This window comes from Oncorhynchus clarkii, chromosome 26, assembly GCF_045791955.1.
Source record: "Oncorhynchus clarkii lewisi isolate Uvic-CL-2024 chromosome 26, UVic_Ocla_1.0, whole genome shotgun sequence".
Taxonomy (NCBI): domain Eukaryota; kingdom Metazoa; phylum Chordata; class Actinopteri; order Salmoniformes; family Salmonidae; genus Oncorhynchus; species Oncorhynchus clarkii.
The window spans coordinates 14,669,478-14,692,747 of NC_092172.1; the positions used below are offsets into that span (position 1 = coordinate 14,669,478).

Genomic DNA, 23,270 nt, shown 5'->3' on the forward strand with positions numbered 1-23,270 from the left:
CTAATTAGATTTATGTCGACCTTGTGTGGGGAAAATATTTCTCCACATTTTCATAAAAGAGGTGGAAGTGGATCACACATTCCCTGCCTTATCCTTATTGCTTTTGGTTGTCGGTGGTAACATCCATCTGTCTGCCCTCTGTCTCTTCATACAAGCTGTATGTAATAGAAAACACTGTAGACTTTATAGGCCAGCTTGGCTCCATTGTGAGGCTCTGAAAGGATGTTTACACATTGATCTAGCCCCACCTAACAACAGGAGGCAACAGGAGAAGAGCTGGGGAGAGGAGCACGCTAACGAACACGGATTCCTTTTCAGGAGCAGAAAGAGCATCAAAGCCATGTGGCCTGAATCCCAAGGCTGTCTGGTCTGCTTGTTAAAGCCACGCTGTGCCCGTGTGTTTAAATGAAGGATTCTCTAGCACCATCACCATCAAAGCTCAGGGTGTGTTCTCTGTAATCTCAACCGCTGTTCTCTGTCTCTCAGAGCTCTCCTGTAGTCGTTTATTAATTCATGAATTAAGTATGCTCTCGAAGAAAGACGCTAGAGACCGACTCAGACCGTGTTTGGCTTATACAGCAATTAATACATTTCCTCTGTACAGATCTTGGGTCAGTTAATTAAATCACTATAATATCATCACGGCCGGACGGTGTGCAGTGAGAACAGGGTTGGGATCGCGTGGTGGAGCAGATGACCATTCACTACTAGGTCGACGTCAGTGCCTTTATCCTCTCTTACTATTCTTTCAATACCCTGTCTTTGAGTCAACCAACAGAGAGTAGCGCTATGGCACTTACCATTGAATAGACCCGTACCATGGTAACTGGTAACCACAACGGTATGGAGTTAAAAACATCTTTTGGATTATCTTTTTTTTTTTTTGTAACGTTTGTTGCAGCATCAAGAAAGAGCCAACAGACAAGAGGGTTTTGGACTCATAAACTCTACTTTATTTAGGTTGAAACTTGATGCCTCTATGTCCCCATACAATACATTCAGTATATACATTTGGCGATGAGGGACTGTACAGATATGTTAGTAGTGCATACATACATGGGAAGAAAATGTACACAAAAGCACTAAAATCACAGAGTAAGTCAATGGCTGATGGCAATGCGCACACACAACACAACACTTCTCTGAGGGTGAGAAGGACTATTTCAGGTTCCCACAGAGACATAACAAAGTGAACAGTGAATCTGCTGATTGAGACAAAGCCCCTTCTTTGCCTTCCAGAGTCCCCTCCCTTCCTCCTTCTAGCCAGGCGAGGGGTCTTCCTCTGGGCAGTGTGGACAACGTACGTGGGACCTTGCCTACAGTAACATGCGTCTGTCAGCAGCACTGACTAAATATCCTCTTCTTCAAATGTTTCATCCCTACCACACAGGAACATTCTTAAGACATGTAGTGCAATCGGAAAGTATTCAGACCCCTTGACTTTTCCCACATTTTGTTAGGTTACAGCCTTATTCTATTCTAAACTGGATTACACCCCCCCCCCCCCCCCAATCAATCTACACACCATACTCCATAATGACAACGCAAAAACAAATTTAGACATTTATGCAAACGTATATATTTGTTTATATTGTTTGGTACCCTTCCCCAGATCTGTTCCTCAACACAATCCCTTCTTCAGAGCTCTACAGACAATTCCTTAGACCTCATGGCTTGTTTTTTTCTCTGACATGCACTGTCAACTGTGGGCCCTTATATAGACGTGTGTGCCTTTCCAAATCATGTCCAATCAATTGAATTTACCACAGATGGACTCAAAGTTGTAGAAATATCTCAAGGATGATCAATGGAAACAGGATGTACCTGAACTCAATTTTGAGTCTCACAGCAAAAGGGTCTGAATACTTATGTAAATTAAATAAATAAAAATATGTATAAATAAAACTGTTTTTTTGCTTTGTCATTATGAGGTACTGTGTGTGGATTGATGTGTAAAAAAATATTTAACACATTTTAAAATAAGGCTGAAACATAAACTGTTTAAAAAGTGAAGGGGTCTGAATACTTTCAGAATGCACCGGACATATGTACATACATACATATATATATATATATATAGTACCAGTCAAAAGTTTGGACACACCTACTCATTCAAGGGTTTTTCTTTATTTTTTACTATGTTCTACATTGTAGAATAATAGTGAAAAACATCAACTATGAAATACAACATTTGGAATCATGTACTAACCAAAAAAGTAAATATATTTTATATTTGAGATTCTTCAAAGTAGCCACCCTTTGCCTTGATGACGGCTTTGCACTCTTGGCATTCTCTCATCCAGCTTCATGAGGTCGTTACCTGGAATACATTTCAATTAACAGGTGTACCTTTATAAAATTGTATTTGTGGAATGTATTTCCTTCTTAATGCATTTCAGCCAATCAGTTGTGTTGTGACAAGGTAGAGGTGGTATACAGAAGATAACCTTATTTGGCAAAAGCCCTTGTCCATATTATGGCAAGAATAGCTCAAATAAGCAAAGAGAAATTAAAGTCCATCGTTACTTTAAGACATGAAGGTCAAGAACTTTGTACGTTTCTTCAAGTGCAGTCTTAAAAACCATCCAGCGCTATGATGAAACAGGCTCTCGTGAGGACCGCCACAGGAAAGGAAGGCCCAGAGTTACCTCTAATGAAGTTATCCTCTGCAGCAGAGGTAACTGCACCTCAGATTGGAGACCAAATAAATGCTTCATAGAGTTCAAGGAACAGACACATCTCAACATCAACTGTTCCGAGGAGACTGCGTGAATCAGGCCTTCATGGTCGAATTGCTGCAAAGAAACCACTAAAGGACACCAATAAGAAGAAGAGGCTTGTTTGGGCAAAGAAACACAAGCAATGGATATTAGACCGGTGGAAATCTGTACTTTGGTCTGATGAGTCCAAATTTTAGATTTTTGGTTCCACCCGCCGTGTCTTTGTGAGACGCAGAGTAGGTGAACGGATGATATCTGCATGCATGGATTCCCACTGTGAAGCATGGAGGATGTGTTTTGGTGTGGGGATGCTTGCTGGTGACCCTGTCAGTGATTTATTTAGAATTCAAAGCACACAACCAGCATGTTTCCCACAGCATTCTGCAGCGATACTCCATTCCATCTGGTTTGTGCTTAGTGGAACGATCATTTGTTGTTCAACAGAACAATGACCCAAAATGACCCATCTCCAGTCTGTGTAAGGGCTATTTGACCAAGAAGGAGAGTGATGGAGTGCCGAATCACCCGACCTCAACCCAATTAAGATGGTTTGGGATGAGTTGGACCATAGAGTGAAGGAAAAGCAGCCAACAAATGCTCAGCATGTGGGAACTCCTTCAAGGCTGTTGGAAAAGCATTCCTCATGAAGCTGGTTGAGAGAATGCCAAGAGTGTGCAAAGCTGTCATCAAGGCAACGGGTGGCTACTTTGAAGAATCTAAAATCTATTTTGATTTGTTTAACACTTTTTTGGTTCCTACATGATTCCATATGTGTTATTTCATAGTTTTGATATCTTCACTAATATTCTACAATAAAGAAAAAAAACGTGTCCAAACTTTTGACTGGTACTATATATATATATATGTATGTATGTACATATGTCCGGTGCATTCTGAAAGTATTCAGACCCCTTCACTTTTTAAACAGTTTGTTTCAGCCTTATTTTAAAATGTGTTAAATATTTTTTTACACATCAATCCACACACAGTATATATATATATATATATATATATATACTTTAGAAGACTCGTGAGACCATAGGTCTACTGGTAAAATGCACATAGGGGTATAGTACTTCAGAGGTACTCCGGGCAGAGCAAAATTCAGTTGGTGGTTAATTATCTGAAAAAGGTTGGGAACCACTGCTGCTGTATGCAACCCTACTTTACTTGGTCCTTTAACTTACCAACAGAATCAATTCACCTCCAGCAAACACCTGTATGATTCTCTTAATTCTTTGGAAATGTCAGTTGGAAAACAGCCTTAGACTTCCACATCTGCAATGATGCCACCTACTGGCTATGGGATTGCATAGCATGCTTCAGCACTCTCCTTGTAAACGATAAGATTAAAGGACACGTCAGTCCCTCTAGTTCAGGAGAGAAGTCAAACTCCAAGAACAAAGAGAGGCTTCAAGCAATGTCTCTAACCTCAAGGTCTGTACCAGAATAAGAGTCGTGTGGGTAGAGGATAGAACACAGAGACAATGGAGGAAATCAAGAGTGAACTGAATAAGAAACCAATTTTGAGATGTGTGTATTAAATAATTCGAACAAATAGAGGGGTTATGACAGACTGGAGGTCAGGGTTCATTTAGGAAAATTGAGTCCTCTGATTGGTCCATGGGGCTTCTACAGTCTTTATGTGAGGCTTGACAATCCCATTGGTCACGAGACACCATTACTCATCAGTGTCTCAGTCAGGCCACCAGAGTCAGGCCACAGAGGCAGTTGGACACATGAAGCAGAACTGACTAAAACACAAAGCGAAACACCACAGTATATGAGACCAGGTCCGGGGTATTTAAGCTCTGGCCAAACACGATCACATGGCAGAGAATAGTGAGGGCTGGATGCCACGAGTCAGGCCTTCACAGAGAGGAGTAACACATCTGTAATAAGAAGAATTACCCCAGAATAAATTACAGTCACAGAACAATCGTTGAAAGAAGCAGAACTCTAGAAGTCAGCGGATCTAATCCGACTGATTCAACCCATGCATTATAAGGCATTAACCAAACATTTGTTACTGACATCACACAATTTCATAGTGACTATACATACAAATGCTGATCTGTAAAATGTAGTAAAAAAAAAAAAAGAAACAAAAACATGTGACTGGTTTATGCAAAAACATATTCTTAAACCATAGATGCAATTTGTTGGGAATAGGAGTCGCATGGTGGGGGTTGGATCAATATCTGCAATCCCATTGTACCTATTGATCTGCAGATTCACGAATGAAATTGATTTTCTGAGGTAGACAATGCAGGCATATTCCATTCTACCCATGCAAAGATATTCTACGATGGGGGATTGGGAAGGTAATTTGGACCATTTTGAGACTAGGCGCCCATCTCTGGCTCATTTAGCCAATGGTGCTACTGCTGTGTAATATAGTAGTGATCCATCTATCAGTCTGCTGACTGTCAAACCAGAGCTGTGCTTACACTGTCCTACCAATGGGACACCCGTGGTGAAGGATATCAGAAATACAGTCCCGGGAATAGACAGAGACGTCAGTCTGCAGACCGTACAGCACTTAAACACTAAACTGTTGTTGCACTGACTGGGAAAGTATTCACACAGGGCATGTTTATTGAGTTTGCCAGCCACTGTAGAGTGCCCATATATAACCCCAATACATGAATTTGCCTTCCCTGCTTCCTTTATAAGGACATTACAATCTTTAGGTTCCTCTCACTAAACAAACATTACACTTTCAGCATAACATGGAGCCAAATCCAATATGAACAGGTCTTGTGTGGAAGAGATGGGTACAAAGTGGCACTGTTGAGGAAGCAGCTGTGGGATCAGTGAAACAATGCTTGCAGATGATGTTTCAGTCAGTGATGCAATGATAATGTTGTAGAAAATACAAACAAAAAAGGTAATAGCAGGTCTGGGATCAGGTAGGTGATGACCGGTGAGCTGCATTATCCTCGTCATCCCTGCCTCCTCCGCCAACTTGAACTCTGTCCTTCAGACCAATCAAACAGAAGGAAATAGGCAGAGCGACAGGGTTTCCCAGGGGAGGTGGCAGGAGAGGGCATCTGACCCCTGTGTGACCTTTGGGGAAGGCCATGTCACTATAGTGTTCTGATGGCCACGGGGTAGAGCAGGGACATGTGCTCGGCCCCCTTGATGGGCAGCTTGCGGCTGGAGTAGAAGTGGATGATCTCGGGGACACTGTCGAAGGGACAGCTGTTCTGACCCAGGATGTACTTGTTCTCCTTCGTCCTTGACAGCTTCATGTGCATGAAGCCCTGGCTGCTCCTAGAGGGAGAGAGAAAACAATATCAGCTCTAAACATTGAGTGCTTTATCTCCCAGCGGTACAGTGACAGATCATTCCCAGGTGATGCAGTACAATTGGGTTTAGAACCCAAGTCATATACTGTACACACTCCTATATACTGTAAATAGAGAGTGCTACTAGTCTAATGAGCAGCCAGGAAGAATCACTTAGGCTACACCAGTTAATAAATGCAGAGCAAATGAAAAGCTCCCTGGGCTGTGCTCCCTACAGTATTTCTAGGGCTGAGCCGGAGCCTTGGATCTGTGTGCTTTGCAGCTCTTAAGTAATCTCCTGCTCTGGAGCCTTGTCTTAATGAGAAATGTGGCTGTATAAAACCCATTATACTGCAGGGAGGATGGCAGTGACACGGGCCTTTTATCACATACAAGGAGAGGGAGAGGTCAAAGATAGAGAGGGAGAGAGAGAGAGCGATAGAGAGAGAAGAGATAGAGAGAGAAGACAGAGAGAGAGAGAGAGCGAGAGAGAGAGGAAGAGGGACATGTTGAGGTAGAGGGGGACAAAGAGATATAGAGGAAGATGGAGATAGTGAGGAAGAGGGGGAGAGGGGTGAAAGAGAGCGGGGTAGAGGGGGAGAAGGGCTAGAGGAAAAGTCCTCAGTAGACCATTTATCAGAAACCTTTTTTGCAACAAGTAGCCAAACACACAGCATCAGGTTAGTGTCAAGCACTGAGCACACACTGACTCATGGTCCCCAGAGAATGTTTTTTCTTCTGTTTGCATTGTGCAATGCCCAAGATACTGCAGAATCAGCTCACCTGGAGGACTTACACAGTTAGGAAAAGTATATATACAATATTTAGCAGAGCAGGTGTCACCTCTCCTGTCAACAGAAATAAAACTGTGGAATAACAGCCAGACAGTGATGGACTGCAATAACTTCCTGTTCCCATATGCGGGGAATGGCATTCAAAGATGGAAATATGTGTTCTAAGCCATTCTGTCTGTCTGTGTGTGTCTGTGTGTGTGTGTGTCTGTCTCTGTGTGTCTGTGTGTGTGTGTGTGTGTATGTGTGTGTGTGTGTGTGTGTGTGTGTGTGTGTCCATTATCAGCAGAAAGCACAACTTGCTGGGCATCTTCCGTTATCTTATAATTGCATTTGAAAAGCCTGAAGTCATATTATCTCACTAAGACACCAACAGAAACAAAGCCATGGAGAAAACACCAACATTAGGATCAAGGAGAAACTTAACAGGTTCAATTAAGGGACAATAACCATTAAAAATGACATTTCTCAAAACATCAGAGGCAAATACTTTTTGTGAGTCAAATCTTTCATCAGTCCATGAACCAAGAGATAAAACCCTAGTGTGACACGGTGAAACTAGTAAGGACCATGAAGGACAGTCAACAAGAAATCTCTCATGTCAACACACTGCTGCTGTACGACTGGCAAGTCACAGCCTTGACGTGTATAGTTGCTGCACTAAAAGTATGGTTAGAGAGGGGGAGGTAGAAGGAGAGAGGAGTCGGAGAGGGGGAGACAGAGACCGTAAAAGAAACGAGGGAGATTGAGAGGATCTAGCGTGCGGAGAGGTGGATGATCGTTTTATAAGAGAGCTGAGGGAGAGGACTGCAGGGTTTCTCTGCTGCTATAAAAGTGAAGTAAATACAGCTAGTTTCAGCCTCCTCCATCACTGAGCCTGATCAGCCAGCCAGCTCCTCCAGTTGAATACATCTCTGTCATTACCAGGATGTTCATCAAATCAAAGTTTATTGGTTGGAGTAGATGAGGACAGATATCTCTAGTCACACAGACTGTTCACTGCCTACATCCCAAATTACACCCTGTTTCCTATTTGGGATGTAGTCACTGTGTTGCTGCTTCTTAAGCTGGACCAGGAGAGGAGAGGCCACTCTGAAGGTAAAGTGAGTTTGATTCATCAACAGCTTGAGGAGACAGGCCTTGGGTTACACGAGCACACCACTTAAAAAGCTAAACACATCAATAGGAACATTTTAGAAATCCTCCTAAGATTTCCTTCCCCGTCAGCGTTTAGCTACACTTATCGCGTTTCAGCTCCGTGGAGACTGAGACAACGGCGCAACAGACCACCGCTGTCTGATAACAGAAATGTAGGGCTATTTTTGACCAGACTGGGCATTTTGTGTTTGTTATCGTATCCTATTTAGTTGTGCGCTTTTTTATTGTCTAATCGGAATTCATTTCACTCTGGAGGTCTGGTGTCCTGTTCACCGGGGTCTATGACTTTCACTTGAACCCGCTCATCCTTCAAGCAGAGAAATAGGCTGACAGCCATCATCGTTTATCTCTACATATATTAGACTGCACCATGAATGATGCTTCAACGCAATAAATCCATGGCTTCAGAGAAGCCAAAACTCACCCAACAGAAGATAATGATCCAGAAAGAAAGCCTTGACCTTAAGAAGCATTGTGGGACAGGAATTGTCCTGAATAGCCACTCTTCCGGGTTTAATACGTACTGCGGCAGCCACAAACAGAGTGTGTCTGCCTGGAAGGATCACTAACATGATCAGGACATGACCACACCTGTTCCTCGTGGTTTAGAGGGATTTTAAAAACAAGAATGTGGTTGGTGCTGCTCATTATAGGTCAACTATACTGTAAGAAACTGTGTTGTTGTCGTGTTTCATTTGGGAACCATTCCAGTTGTGGTAATATCCAAGAAGAATACATGCATTAATAAAACGCACTGAACTGTGCACTGAACCACGTACTCCATAACAAACTAGAAGAGCCCTCACTGGGAGATCCCGGTCTCTCACAAGAAAGACAAAACGAGGACACTTTTCGGAGACATGTTTGCCTCTCCCGACATGAGTTCAACTGCCAACGCTGAGAGATTTTGTTGTTCTTTCTACAACTCCAAGGCTTTCTAGTTTCCCATGTGTTATAGCATCAACACATTTTGTTGCATAAATCTTTGTTTTCCTCTTTCAACGGTTTATTTTCTACCTCAGTCAGCCCGTAAAACCAGCTGTGTAAAACCCTCCCCTGGGGGGAAGAGGGGGAGCTAAGCCACTCAGAGACCAGTGAAAGGCTAAATGTGTTTTATGCACCTAAAAGAGCACTCCTCTTCAGAGAGAGGAGGAGAGACAGAGACAAGGTACCCTCTCTCCCTGTCAAAAGGCTCTGGAGATTCACGGTCAGTGAAAGTCTGGGCCTTCATCAATGATGCAAAGCACAAACGTGCCGCCGATTTGGCCTCATGAATATTTCAGCAGCTCCAGTCATGGAGTATCTAAACACAGGGTCTCTAGCCTCTGCCACAGAGGTTTCAGCATCTTCCAACATATATGGCCTACACATTGGGTCTCAAGCCTCTGCCACAGAGGTTTCTAGGAAGCAGGAGGCTCCAACATGAGCAGACTGAACTCTGTATCACCCCCTCCCCACTGCCGAATCCATGAATCAACCCGCTGATTGTTTACTGGGTTGATCTGAATGACCCTACAGCCTCCTCTGTTTCCTACCAGTACTGCACAACAAACACAGTCATGCTGGCAGGACACAGGCACATGATCCACCACACACACCAGAGAACTGTTTAGAAATATCTGCCTTCCTGCCTTTGCCCTCTGCCCTGGGTGGATGACATCTCCACTGATCTGTGCAGGAGGTCCAACAAAGAGAGTGTTGTAAACAGCCTTTTACACAACTATGATTTATGGTTCACAAGCACACAGACACGGAACAATTAATTCCATCACTTCTTTCTGGAACTGACACAATTAGTCCCATTATTGGTGGACATTGGTGGACCAAGACGCACTCAGAAGTCTATGTGTTGGAACTTTGAACTCAGAGTCAATATGACTTTCTTCCACTGTGACTGGCCATGGAGCCAGCTGGATTGACAGGGTCAGAGGTTCAGTGCTGCTGGCTGAAAGGTCACAGTGCGTGGGCTGAATGAGAAGGACAGCTCATACTGGAGATCAACAACACTCCTCTCCTACACCCCCTCAGACACAGCATGGGATGTGTCACAGTGGCCTCCCAAGTGGCGCAGCAGTCTAAGGCACTGCATTTCAGTGCAAGAGGCATCACTACAGTCCCTGGTTTGAATCCGTACTGTATCACATCCGGACGTGATTGGGAGTCTCATAGGGCGGCGCACAATATGCCCAGCGTCGTCCGGGTTTGGCCGTCATTGTAAATGAGAATTTGTTCTTAACTGACTTGCCTAGTTAAATAAAGTCTCCCCAAACAACCCCAGCCCTGTCTGTCCAATAAGGCCTACCAGCCTACTGCACCAGACAGTCCAGCCAATGGCCCAGCACTGTCTGCCCAATCAAGCCCACCAGTCTAATTCCTTGTGTGTCCCCCCAGACAGGCCAGAGCAGAGTCCCAGAGCTCTGGTAATGAAATTAGCAGTCAGTCAGTGTGAGGAGCAGTGGAGCAGCTCTGGACAGTATCATCTCCTCCTGCCAGTAGAGATGAGCCTAAAGCTGACTGACGAGGAGCGTCCTCAGAACCAGGAACGGTTTCCCCCCCTGCTGCAATGTATCTAATCTATCACCGATTTTATCAACAGATGTGTGCTTTATTGTGAATAAGCAAAAAAAAAGCCAACGACAAGAGAGCACAAATGCCAGTTTGTATCTGAAGAAAGGTGACAATAATACTGTAGAACTGTCTTCCATAACTCAAGCAGTTATCCTCTCTGCAGCTCATATCAGAGGCACTTTCTCTGCCCCTGTGGTGAAATGGTTCTCAGCCAGGTATTGCTGTGTGCTCGGGAAATGGCAGCCCGCTGACACTCATCAGTTGGCTGGCTCCCTGCGGTCGTGTGAGCCCTCAGAGCCTCTGAGTCGATGGCATGTGACTGCCTTGCGGAGGTGAGTGCCAGCTGTGCAGCGAGACCCTTTAAGCTACCCTCCAGCCAAATGTCCGACCAGACTAAACCAATCAGGGCCTGTCCCCTGGACTCTCCGCTGGCCAGGTCACAGTCAGGGGGCAGAGGTCAGCCAGGGGGGCATTATGAATTCAGTTCTGGGCAAGTCAGCAAATCAGAGCACCAGAGAGGTTACCTGGTGGAGGTGGGAGGGCATCATGTAGGAAGGACAGGGTTCTTAAAGGTGACATGTATAACCATACTGAAGAGACAGTCAGCAGGTAGGTAGGAGGTGAGGAAGACTCCTGGAGGCAGAATAATGGTGCTGTACTGTGTGTTGAACTGGCACTCTATCTATAGAACTCTACTCTATGATAACCCGTGAACACCCTCAGTGAAGTGTGTGTGTGTGTGTGTGTGTGTGTGTGTGTGTGTGTGTGTGTGTGTGTGTGTGTGTGTGTAAATTGTATATAGTGCCATCAGAAAGTATTCATGCCCCTTGACTTATTCCACATTTTGTCGTGTTACAGCCTAAATTCAAAATTGATTAAGGTGATTGTTTTCTCACCTATCTACACACAGTAACCCATAATGACAAAGTCAAAAACAAAATTTGAAATGTTTGCAAATGTATTGAAAATGAAATAACTAATTTACATAAAGTCAATACTTTGTAGAAGCAACTTCCATCTTTCCACTGATTTTCAATGGGATTCAAGTCTCGGCTTTGGCTGGGCCACTCAAGTACTTTCACATTCTTGTTCTGAAGCCATTCCAGCCTTGCTTTGGCTGTATACTTGCGGTCATTGTACTGTTGCAAAGAAAATCTTCGCCCCAGTCCAAGGTCATTTGCACTCTGAAGCAGGCTCTCATCAAGGATTTGCCTGTATTTGGCTCCATTCATTGTTCCCTCTATCCTTACCAGTCTCCCATTCTCTGCCGCTGAATCGCATCCACATAGCATGATGCTGCCACCACCATGCTTCACAGTAGGGATGAGGTTAGACAGGTGATGTGCTGTGCCTTGTTTTCTCCAGACTTAGTGCTTTGCATTCAGGCCTAAGTGTCAGCATTTGTGGGTTCGATTACAGGCTCAAAATGGCCAGAAACAAAACTTTCTTCTGAAACTCGTCTGTCTATTCTTGTTCTGAGAAATGAAGGCTTTTCCATGCAATAAATTGCAAAGAAACTTAAGTACTCGTACAACGCTATGTACTACTCCCTTCACAGAACAGCGCAAACTGACCCTATTCAGAATAGAAAGAGAAGAGGGAGGCCCCGGTGCACAACTGAGCAAGAGGACAAGTACATTAGTGTGTCTAGTTTGAGAAACAGACGCCTCACAAGTCCTCAACTGGCAGCTTCATTAAATAGCACCCGCAAAACACCAGTCTCAACATCAACAGTGAAGAGGCGACTCCGGGATGCTGGCCTTCTAGGCAGAGTTGCAAAGAAAAAGCCATATCTCAGACTGGCCAATAAAAATAAACGAATAAGATGGGCAAAAGAACACAGACACTGGAAAGAGGAACTCTGCCTAGAAGGCCAGCATCCCGGAGTTGCCTCTTCACTGTTGATGTTGAGACTGGTGTTTTGCGGGTGCTATTTAATGAAGCTGCCAGTTGAGGAAAACAAGGACATTTCTAAGTGACCCCAAACTTTTGAACGGTAGTGTATGCCTCATCACAATTCGATCTCGGCGATCTATGGACATCTCTGACATGCACTGTCAACTGTGGGACCTTATATAGACAGGTGTGTTTCCTTCTAAATTATGTCCAAACCATTGAATTGGCCACAGGTGGACTCCAATCAAGTTGTAGCGACAGCTCTAGGACAATCAAAGGAAATTGGATGCACCTGAGCTCAATTTGCAGTGTCAGCACAGGGGTATGAATACTTCTGTAAATGAGATAGTTCTGTATTTAATTTTCAATAAGTTTGCAAACCTTTTTAAAACATGTTTTCACTTTGTTAATATGGGGCATTATGTGGATTAAATCAAAATGGATGAAATCTATACAATAAATGTTGAATAACAACAAAATGTGGAATAAGTTAGAAAGCACTGCGGGTACTGGGTGCTGTATATTCTCCCGTGTGTGTGAGAGGGTGGGGTGTCATCAACTGTACACTGATTACTTGTGTGTAGTGGACAGTATGTATGGGAAGGGTCTTACTTGAGTGAGAGGGAGAAGTCGTTCTTGCTGGTCTCACTGTTCCTCACCAGGTAGCTGGCCTCCTTACACAGCCTCAGCAGAGACTCCGCATCCATCCTGCTGATCGCTCCATGGTACCAGCTACAGGGTGGAGAGAAGAGGGAGGATAAAACAGAGCTTCAAATGGAGAAAGTGCCTGTTATCTAACGTCAAAAGACAATCAAATATCTCCACACAGCTCTACCTCAGAAGCACCAACACAAAAAATCCCAAATCCCTGGAGAGAATCACAGGAATAGAATTACTACTCATTATAATTCTGTGGATAGAAAGACAGTAGGGGAGGATGACTTACAATTGGCTCTCCAGGGACATGGAGGGATCAATGCGTTCCCCCAGAGCAGCACTGCAGTGGTCCAGAGAGGTCATCTTGGTGTTGACCAGACAGCAACTGGAGTGGATGCGGGGCGGACGCCCTCCTTTACCCTCCCTGGTGGGCGACATTCTGGACTTCTCCGCCCCTTCAAACTGGACTGTAAGTAAATGAAGGAGACACCGCCAGATATGAGCATCACAATACAACAGCATCTCAATAGAGACATCCTGGAGACATTTCAAGTATCAGCCTTGGAACATTGAACACCCTGCCTCGTTTTTTGTAAATAGCTAAGGGATGGGCCTTCGAGTAATGTAACCCCTCAAATTCATAGACAGAGCTATGGATGCAAGTACAGACCACCCATGACATCAAAATTATAGTTTTAACAATGTTTTGAGGCTATTCGGTGTTTGCCTACATTTATATTGTTTACAAAATGAGTAAAAACAAGCTGATATGAGTCTGATGAGGTATGACAGTTGAACTCAGCTCATGAGACATTTAGAAATTATATACTTCAAGAATCAATGGGTATATATATTATTAAGTCCAAAATGTAGCAACTAAGGATTCTAGCTTTAACACACTGACCATTGAAGTCCATCTTGTGTTTCCTGTACTCGTCAATTGTAAGCAATTAAACTAAAGTGGCGTTGAGTTCAGAGAAGCATGTGTTCTAAATTTCAGGCATATCTGTGAAAAACAGAGCTGCTGTGACTTATTATTCATGATTCCTCCTGGTCTTTCCTGGCTTGTATGTGCTGTGCTGAAGTGAGACGTGTTAATGAGAGGAGACAACCATGCCTCAGTGTTTAAAACGCACACACCACCACTTTGTACAACACATCCCTCTCAAGGACCTTCGCAGAGCGAGACAGAAATCAATCCAGCCACACTGTGCCAGACGGGAGGGAAAACACAACATGTACAAACTAGTCTGGGCTAATCACTGAGCCAGGCCTTGAAAAGTGCCAAGGTCACTAACTGTAGAATAGACAGGCTCCCTTGGAGGTGATCCATCTAAATAGTGACACGACCCTGACTAAACGCTAGAGGTCAGAGAGTTGCTTTTAGAACAATCAGAAACAAGTTACTCAATCTCCCTATTTACACAGTCTGATGTGAGATCAGAGCGTGGGAGGGGACCAGGAGTAGAAGTTGAAACCTCAGAACTTCCTTGTTGTGGTCAGCGGTTAGAGGTCAGAGACAGTGACACAGGAGAGAGGGGGTGGGGGGTGGGGTGTTTTACTCCACAGCTCATTCCTGTAGTTGATGTCACACCATCCTTTGGAAAGAGACCCATTTCCAGTTGCCTTGGCCTTGCTACCCCCCAGCAGTAAACTGAGGTCACCCTCCAAACATCAAAACACATTACCAGGGTCTGTCACTGCCAGAATGCTGAAGACCGCTTTAGGACTTCAAGAGGAGTGGAGCAACATCAAACGTTGAGCCTCTGATGGAAGCAGTTCATTTAGCATACTCTTAGTTGTGATTGCATGCCCCCCGCCACCACTCATCTCAAGGGCTAATCTCACTCCAGGCCTGGCTTTAATTTCACTGAGTGGACAGCTCCAGACAGACAGACAGACAGACAAGAGCCACTGGAATCACAACATGTCGATGGGGAGGAATACGCTTGTCTAGTCTAGACCACACCTCCAGTCAAAGGATAGCGTTTCACTTTCTGTAAAGCTATTGTAACATTGAGAGTCCTTACAGTCCTTCCACCATTATACACTGAACAAAAGTATAAAACGAAACATGTAAAGTGTTGGTCCCATGTTTCATGAGTTGAAATAAAAGATCCCAGAAATGTTATACACGCACAAAAAGCTTATTTCTCTCAAATTTTGTGCACAAATTTGTTTATGTCACTGTTAGTGAGCATTTATCCTTTGCCAAGATAATCTAACCACCCGACAGGTGTGGCATATCAAGAAGCGGAATGAACCTCATGATCATTACACAGGTGCACCTTGTGCTGGGGGCAATAAAAGGCCACTCTAACACAATGCCACAGATGTCTCAAGTTGAGGGAGCATGCAATTTCCAGGAAATTGAATGTTAATTTCTCTACTATAAGTAGCTTCAACGTCGTTTTAGAGAATTTGGCAGTACATCCAACTGGCCTCACAACCGCAGACCAAGTGTAACCACGCCAGTCTAGGACCTCCACATCTGGCTTCTTCACCTGCGGGATTGTCTGAGACCAGCCACCCGGACAGCTGATGAAACTGTGGGTTTGCACAACCAAAGAATTTCTGCACAAACTGTCAGAAACCGTCGCAGAGAAGCTCATCCCGTCGTCCTCACCACGGTCTTGATCTGACTGCAGTTCGGAGGCATAACAGACTTCAGTGGACAAATACTAATTCGATGGCCAATGGCGCGCTTCACGGCTGAATCCCGGTTTCAACTGTACCAGGCAGATGGCAGACATTTTGCTGATGTCAACGTTGTGAACAGAGTGCCCCATGAAGGCAGTGGCGTTATGGTATGGCCAGGTATAAGCTACTAACAACAAACACAATTGCATTTTATTGATGGCAATATGAATGCACAGAGATACCGTGACGAGATCCTGAGGCCCATTGTCGTGCCATTCATCTGCCGCCATTACCTCATGTTTCAGCATGATAATGCATGGCCCCATGTCAGAAAGATCTGTACACACTTCCTGGAAGCTGAAAATATCCCAGTTCTTCCATGGCCTGCATACTCACCAGACATGTCATCCATTGAGCATGTTTGGGTTGCTCTGTTCCCGCCATGTTTGGGATCTCAGTTCCCGCCAATATCCAGCAATTTTGCAATGCCATTGAAGAGGAGTGGGACAACATTCCATAGGCCACAATTAACAGCCTGATCAACTCTATGCGAAGGAGATGTGTCGCGCTGCATGAGGCAAATGGTGGTCACACCAGTTACAGACTGGTTTTCTGATCCATGCCCCTTTCTCTTTTTTTTTTAAGGCATCTTTGACTAACTGATGCATATCTGTATTCCCAGTCATGTGAAATACATAGATTAGGCCAAAGGAAATTATTTCAATTGACTGATTTCCTTATATGAACTGTAACTCAGTAAAATCTTTGAAATTGTTGCATGTTGCATTTATATTTTTGTTCAGTGTATAATAACTCTTACGTGTATTAATACACGTAGATGTCTTCCAGTAAACAACTTAATGTAAATGCCTGACATGCACAACTAGAAGCATTTAACTGTCTTCCTGATGCTAAGCTCCATACTGAACAGCAGAAACCTATTCTGAGCATCCCTGAAGCATGCACAGCATGTGCTTACCACTGGCAAAGCTCAAGCATATATGATCATGTTGTTCCACCACTGGCCACCAGGGGTTCCCCTTAACCTAATATCTATTGTTCATGTGAATGACATATCAGTACTTCTAATAAGCTAAGGCTGCATTTACACAGGCAGCCCAATTCTGATGTTTTTCTGAATTAATTGCCAAAGGATATGACTGGTCAAAATACCATTTAGTAGCAAAAATAAATAAAAATCTGAATTGAACTGCCTGTGTAAACACAGCCTTAGTGAAACGCAAACCAGTTCAATGGCTTGGTTATACAGAATGATAATGGTGTTTTTGCACTCTTCACTTTTTTACACTGATACATAATTGAGTCTGAAGATGACACACATTGTATAGTATAAACGAGGCCAAATTATTTGTTTTACTACTCTCTGTTGTTCCATGGAGGATATATTCTCACACAAATGTCATCTGCTTCTGTAAACGGTACAAGTAGCTCTCTTTGTATATGTTTAAGGTATATGTGTGTGAGATAGTGTTTCCATGGAGACTGACCGGGTGGGAAAAGATGCGTGTTTGCAGCGTCCCACACCATGTCAGCCAAGACACAGCCAATCTGTAGCTCTGCAGCAAATCTTCCCCTGAGTATGTGCTTGCGTGTGTTTGTGTGCAATAATGTCAGAGAGAGAGAGAGAGCAGGAGAGGGACTGCTGTAGTCTATATATTTTGTTTCCTCTTTAATTAATAAAACAAAACCCTAGCTCTATAAAAACAATGTCCCTTGTATCTCTGAACCACTGGAGACTACTGAGGGGAGGATGGCTCATAATAAATGGCCGGAACAGAGTAAATGGAACGGCATCAAATACCTGGAAACCGTGTGTTTGGTGTATCAGTCTTTACCACGAGCCGGTCCTCCCAATTAAGGTGCCACCAACCCCCTGTGCTCTGGGCGTATATGTGTATGTTGGTGTTGGATATGTGAGTGTGTGTTGTGAAAGGGAGAGTATTATCAGAACACGAGGAGTTCCCATGTGAGGAAACCTCTGTCACTTTCGGTCAGCTACCCGTCATCACCGTGGCAGACAGAACACGCTCTGATGCTATCAGCGATCACATACCAGTACATGACATTGGCAAATGTCTGTCTACATTCCAGGTCTATGAAGGAATATGAACCAGCACTAAAGTCTGTTATTAATGGCTTGATCGTGATAGTTTAGACTGACGTTCACCTGAGCCCTAGTCAGAGCTCTCAATTCCCCCTTTAATTATGCCTAATACTTTAATTCCTAAACACTCAAAACACCTCAATTAAACTCTGACATCTACAGTAACATCAGATCCACAAGGAACCCGCTCAATGTGATTAAATAATTGTTATTCTCTTGCTTTCGACTCCTCCACCTAGGCAGAGTGAATGGCAATCCTCCGTGGTGTTCACCACTTTATAGTCAGAACAGGCCCTTTTCAGAGGCAATGCACATTGCTTCAAAAGAGGCATTACTAAGGAGTGAACCACTAACAACAACAAAAAGCGACCATTTTATTTGTTTGAGTGTGAAGAGACCGTGTCTTCTATGATTGCCAACCGTCTCCCCCACAATAGCTGGAGCTGCAGTGGTATTATAGTTTGGCTGATACCTGGTGATATTCAGCCCAAACTCATTCCCTTTCATTCTCCACCGCTCACACTCAGAACGGACAAGAGGAGGTTGAAGAGAGGATTGGCACACAGGTAACGAGCCCTGTGGGGCAGTTAGAGTGACTTACAAACACGCCGTTCTGTGTGTGCGTCTGCCAGCCTGTCTACACGACCTGTACTGTGGCATGTAAAGCAGAGCAAATGGAATCTCGGTATCAGATTGAACTGTCAGGCAGACGGTGATGGATGGTTGAAGGGCCCACCCTCTCCAGCCTTCCACCTACCTCTACAGGCTCCCAACAAAACACAGGCTGCAGGGATGGAGGGAGGGGGATGGAGGTAGAGAGCAAGGGAGATGGAGAGAGGGAGCTGATTGGCTGGGACTTAGATAAACGCAGGCCACAAAAGGTCAAAGGGACATCTGGAGGACCAGAACATGCCCAGAGCAGAGAGGAGGGAGGGGGGGGGGGGGGGGGAATAGAGAGAGAGCGACAAAGGAATTCAGCAAGCTGAAAACCACTCACTACTACCACCCACCTTCCACACAGCACATTTACTTATTAAGCCAGCTAATTAATTCTCATTTACTAAATGGTACTTCCATCAAAGAGTGAGTTCACTGGTCAGTGGGGAAAGCTTGAGATCTACTACTGTATTACAGGCTTACAATTAATAATTCCAGCTTGACGTGTGAAATGATTAACAGGTCTGAAGGCTCATTGAAATGCATGACACATTGTGAGCATCAAACCATGAACCCATACACTGCCATGGGAGAGAACGAGCAGCTTGTAAAACCACTGCATTTTGTTGACATCCAGAGTATATTGTGCTTGGGGAAGTCGAATAGGATCGGTTGAAAGGATTATATAGAAACACATTTGCTGAGCCCAATGGTCTTATTCTCTGATGAGTTCAACATCAAGGCACGTTATTTTTCTATCAAATTCCAAAACGTGTTCTGATGAGTTTTCCAAAGACAAAGGAACAATCCTCCAAAGGCAAATGCATGCAGATTCCTTGAACAAAAATGAAATATTTTAATTACATTGTTTGTATTCTAGTGAGACAGAGGGAAGAGAAGGTAAAAGAATGGCCTGAACGCCCAGACAATCAATTCACATCAGAAAACAAAGGCAAAAGCTCTTCATTACATCCAGACAAAGGAATCGGTCTTCTATTTATATGCAGATGTAATATCTGTACTGTCACGGCTGTCAGGCAATATTTAAATATGATAATGATGTTGAACTGGTGAGACAGGTTCTGTTCGGCTGTACTGGACACTGTTCTATCCAGGTCCATATCATAATAGCCCTGGTAACACTTGTAGCCTGGAGACCTGGCTAGGGCCAGGAGGAGCAATGGCTTTTGCCCCCAACAGTTCTAGGATCAGATTAATTACCCTACACCCAACTTTAACCATTAGGAGGATGTCAAAACATCTGGCACTGTAGCAGTGGTTAGGAACAACTTCTACCTACTCTTACTATCTTCTCCTGTTTGCCTGTAGCCAGAGGCGACAGGAGGCAAGAGGCAGGCACCTGTACTCACAGGAAGGTTAGAGAGGCCCCACCCCTAGTCTCTATATCCAACATCTGACCCATGTGATGTAGTGGGAGTTGAGACAGAGAGAGGATCCTCTTTCAGCCAGACGCCACACTAAAACCCACTCATATCCCACGCATTGGGGAAGTGCAGCCATTCCCAAGGCATTATGGGGCATAAATCATCCATCCGCCTGTCCTCACCCTCAGAACACAGCCAGCTCATTTTACTGGCCCGCTGTCTGGCTGTCTGGTGATGGCTCATTGTAATGGCTGGAATGGAATGGATAGAACAGTTTGAAGGGCATTAAATACATTTCAAATTTAAACCTCAGCCTCCATTGGTCTCTCTACAGTAGTACTCCCCCTCTACACTACCAGGGGAGTACAGAGCCTCAGTCTGGGTATGAGTTCTGCTACACATGGCCCCTCTCCTCTCTCTCTCTCCCTGGATAATTAGTTACTGATTGTAGAGCTGTGGATAAGCTGCAAACATCGGCAAACACACGGAGGCTTCTTAATAGGAAACGGACCAAGTCTCTATTAATAGAATCACAAGCAAGTCTCAAGTCACAAGGTCCAAGTCTCAAGTCAAGTCCAAGTTGTGCATTCTAAGAAGAAGTCAAGTCACAAGGTCCAAGTCTCAAGTCAAGTCCAAGTTGTGCATTTTAAGAGGAAGTCAAGTTGAGACACGTTTTTTTTAAGTCAAGTTAAAAATGTGTCTATACATGCAATGATTGCAAATCTTTGTCTATTTATTGAGACTACCAGGCAGCCCTTTTTATAATTTTGTCTACAACACATTTAGATGATGTAATTGTAAAATAGGGATCTTGTAGCAGTCGCCAGGGCATGACATCAGCAGAAGGCAAGGCAGGTTGATGTGCTCAGAGTGTAGATTTGTTTACAGGTCTTGGTGATCCAATGGTGAAAGCACCATATAATACAAAATATAAAAGAGTAGATTTACCAACTATACACAGCCCAAAAGAAATGGCTTCTGTTTGAGGCATAAACTGTCCTATCTGAATGGACATAGGTAAAGACTAGGCAAGACTGTACAGCCTCCCCTTGAGAAACCAAACTGAATCCATCTAACAGGAGCTGAAACAGGTACACTACAGTTCAAAAGTTTGGGGTCACTTAGAAATGTCCTTGTTTTTGAAAGAAAGGCACATTTCTTTGTCCATTAAAATAACATCAAATTGATCAGAAATACAGTGTATATACTGTTAATGTGGTAAATTACTATTGTAGCTGGAAGTGGCTTATTTTTTTCTTTGCAACTCTGCCTAGAAGGCCAGCATCCCGGAGTCGCCTCTTCACTGTTGACTCGTGTTTTGCGAATACTATTTAATGAAGCTGCCAGTTGAGGAGTCTGTTTCTCAAACTAGACACTCTAATGTACTTGTCCTTTTGCTCAGTTGTGTACCAGTGCCTCCCACTCCTCTTTCTATTCTGGTTAGAGCCCGTTTGCACTGTTCTGTAAAGGGAGTAGTACACCGCATTGTACGAGATCTTCGGTTTCTTGGCAATTTCTCGCATGGAATAGCCTTCATTTCTCAGAACAAGAATTGACTGATGAGTTTCAGGTGAAAGTACTTTGTTTCTAGACATTTTTAGCTTATAATGAAACCCACAAATGCTGATGCTCCAGATACTCAACTAGTCTAAGGCCAGTTTAATTGATTATTTGATCAGAACAACATTTTTCAGCTGTGCTGACATAATTGCAAAAGGGTTTTCAATTAGCCTTTAAAATGATCAACTTGGATTAGCTAACACAACGTGCCAGTGGAACACAGGAGTGATGGTTGCTGATAATGGGCCCCTGTACACCTATGTAGATATTCCATTGAAAATTAGCCTTCCAGCTACAACAGTCATTTACAACATTAACAATGTCTAAACTGTATTTCTGATCAATTTGATGTTATCTTAATGGACAATTTTTTTTGTTGCTTTTCTTTCAAAAACAAGGACATTTCTAAGTGACCCCAAACTTATGAAAGGTAGTGTACATACTGTATAGGCGCTTGACCACTCCCAGGACCATATAATTACCCAATTGGCAATTACAGTCAATAAACTGGTTCTACAATGTAAAAAGCAATTTCCACATTGTTACATTTGTTTTAATCAGACTTAATGACTATTCATTTCAAAACCATTCATACATGGAACAATCGTTTATCTTCTTCAACGTACTGACTACATAGCATGGCGCGCAGGCCACGTAGCCTTTTCTACGCTCCTATTACGCACAACCAGAATGACTGAGACATAGGACACAGGCACACGGAAGTCGGACGCAACCCGGGAAATATGAACAAAGGAAGCCATACATTGAATTAAATAAACAGAACTTCTACCTCAGGAGTCTTGCGAACGTTCCTGTGCACAATAAAGGGAAGAGGGTAAGAAATGGTAGGCTAAATCAAACATGAAACAGAAATGCCTACGTGTGGCAATAAACGGTATGGGACGGAATGATGAAACACCAGTAAACATTGTAGGATTATATACGGAAAATAGATTTAGCATATTAGCGCATTTAAACGTGTGAAAGCAAGAAAACAAAGACTCTCTGGCAGGAGTATGAAGAGCTCAAGTGGAGAGACTATGGTGTGTCCTCGCCACAGTAATAATTCCTTTTAACAAATTACAAACGCAAGCTTCATAAGTAAATAATACATTTCAAGCCATTTTGACATACTAAATGGCTAGTAGATCTAATTGTTGCCTGATGTTCCATTGCTTGTGAGCTAACAAAGTAAACAGTCAATATTATTGATCACCAAAATATTTTTGGAGCTGCATATTTATTTATTATGGCAATCCTCTCCCTATAATTTGCTGTTTATGCTGCACCCGATCCTATAGCTGTACAGCAAATCAGCAATCTGTTCACTAGTGCACCGGACTTGTTGTCAGTTGACAGTTTGCTGGTCCAATCAGAGGGCCAAGTGTGTGTTTCACTAGCCAATCTGTTGCATGTTTCTTTTTTTTTTTTGCAAGGGCGATGCTGCGGCTACTGTCTCTTGCTGCATGGAGCATAATCTGTGGAGACTGACACAAAACGAGTGACAAAACATTACAAAACCTGGTCAGGAAATTTCAAGTCATCAGTATCAAGTCAAAGTCGAGTCCAAGTCATGTGACTCAAGTCCAGAAGTCTGAAATAGGGTTATTATTTGGTCACAGAGCATTATAAGAACAAGGTCAGACACTGTGTTCTCACCAAAATAAACAGTAGTAAACTTTGGGATTTGAATGGGTTCTTAATCAAGGGTTTGAAAGTATGATCTATAAAGAGCTGCGAGCAGGGGGAACAGTTATGACTATGTTGACAGTAGCATTAGGGGTCACATACACTTCCAATTACCCATTCAGAAGGCAATTCAG

The 23,270-nt window shown here is 43.5% G+C and overlaps 1 protein-coding gene across 4 annotated transcripts in view; it reads right to left on the reverse strand.

The window, feature by feature from the left end:
• Positions 1 to 4,241: 4,241 nt before the first annotated feature.
• Positions 4,242 to 23,270, reverse strand: part of LOC139384945 (SH2 domain-containing adapter protein F-like) — a 131,029-nt gene continuing 112,000 nt past the window's right edge. For 2 of the 4 annotated variants that reach the window (XM_071129888.1, XM_071129887.1), the window contains 3 exons: positions 13,370 to 13,547; positions 13,036 to 13,155; positions 4,242 to 5,996 (listed from right to left, as the gene is read on the reverse strand). In XM_071129888.1, the coding sequence (XP_070985989.1) occupies positions 5,810 to 5,996; positions 13,036 to 13,155; positions 13,370 to 13,547 (485 nt within the window). In that variant the 3' untranslated portion in view covers positions 4,242 to 5,809. The remainder of the gene's footprint in view (positions 5,997 to 13,035; positions 13,156 to 13,369; positions 13,548 to 23,270) is intronic. The other 2 variants (XM_071129886.1, XM_071129885.1) reach the window with 1 other exon arrangement.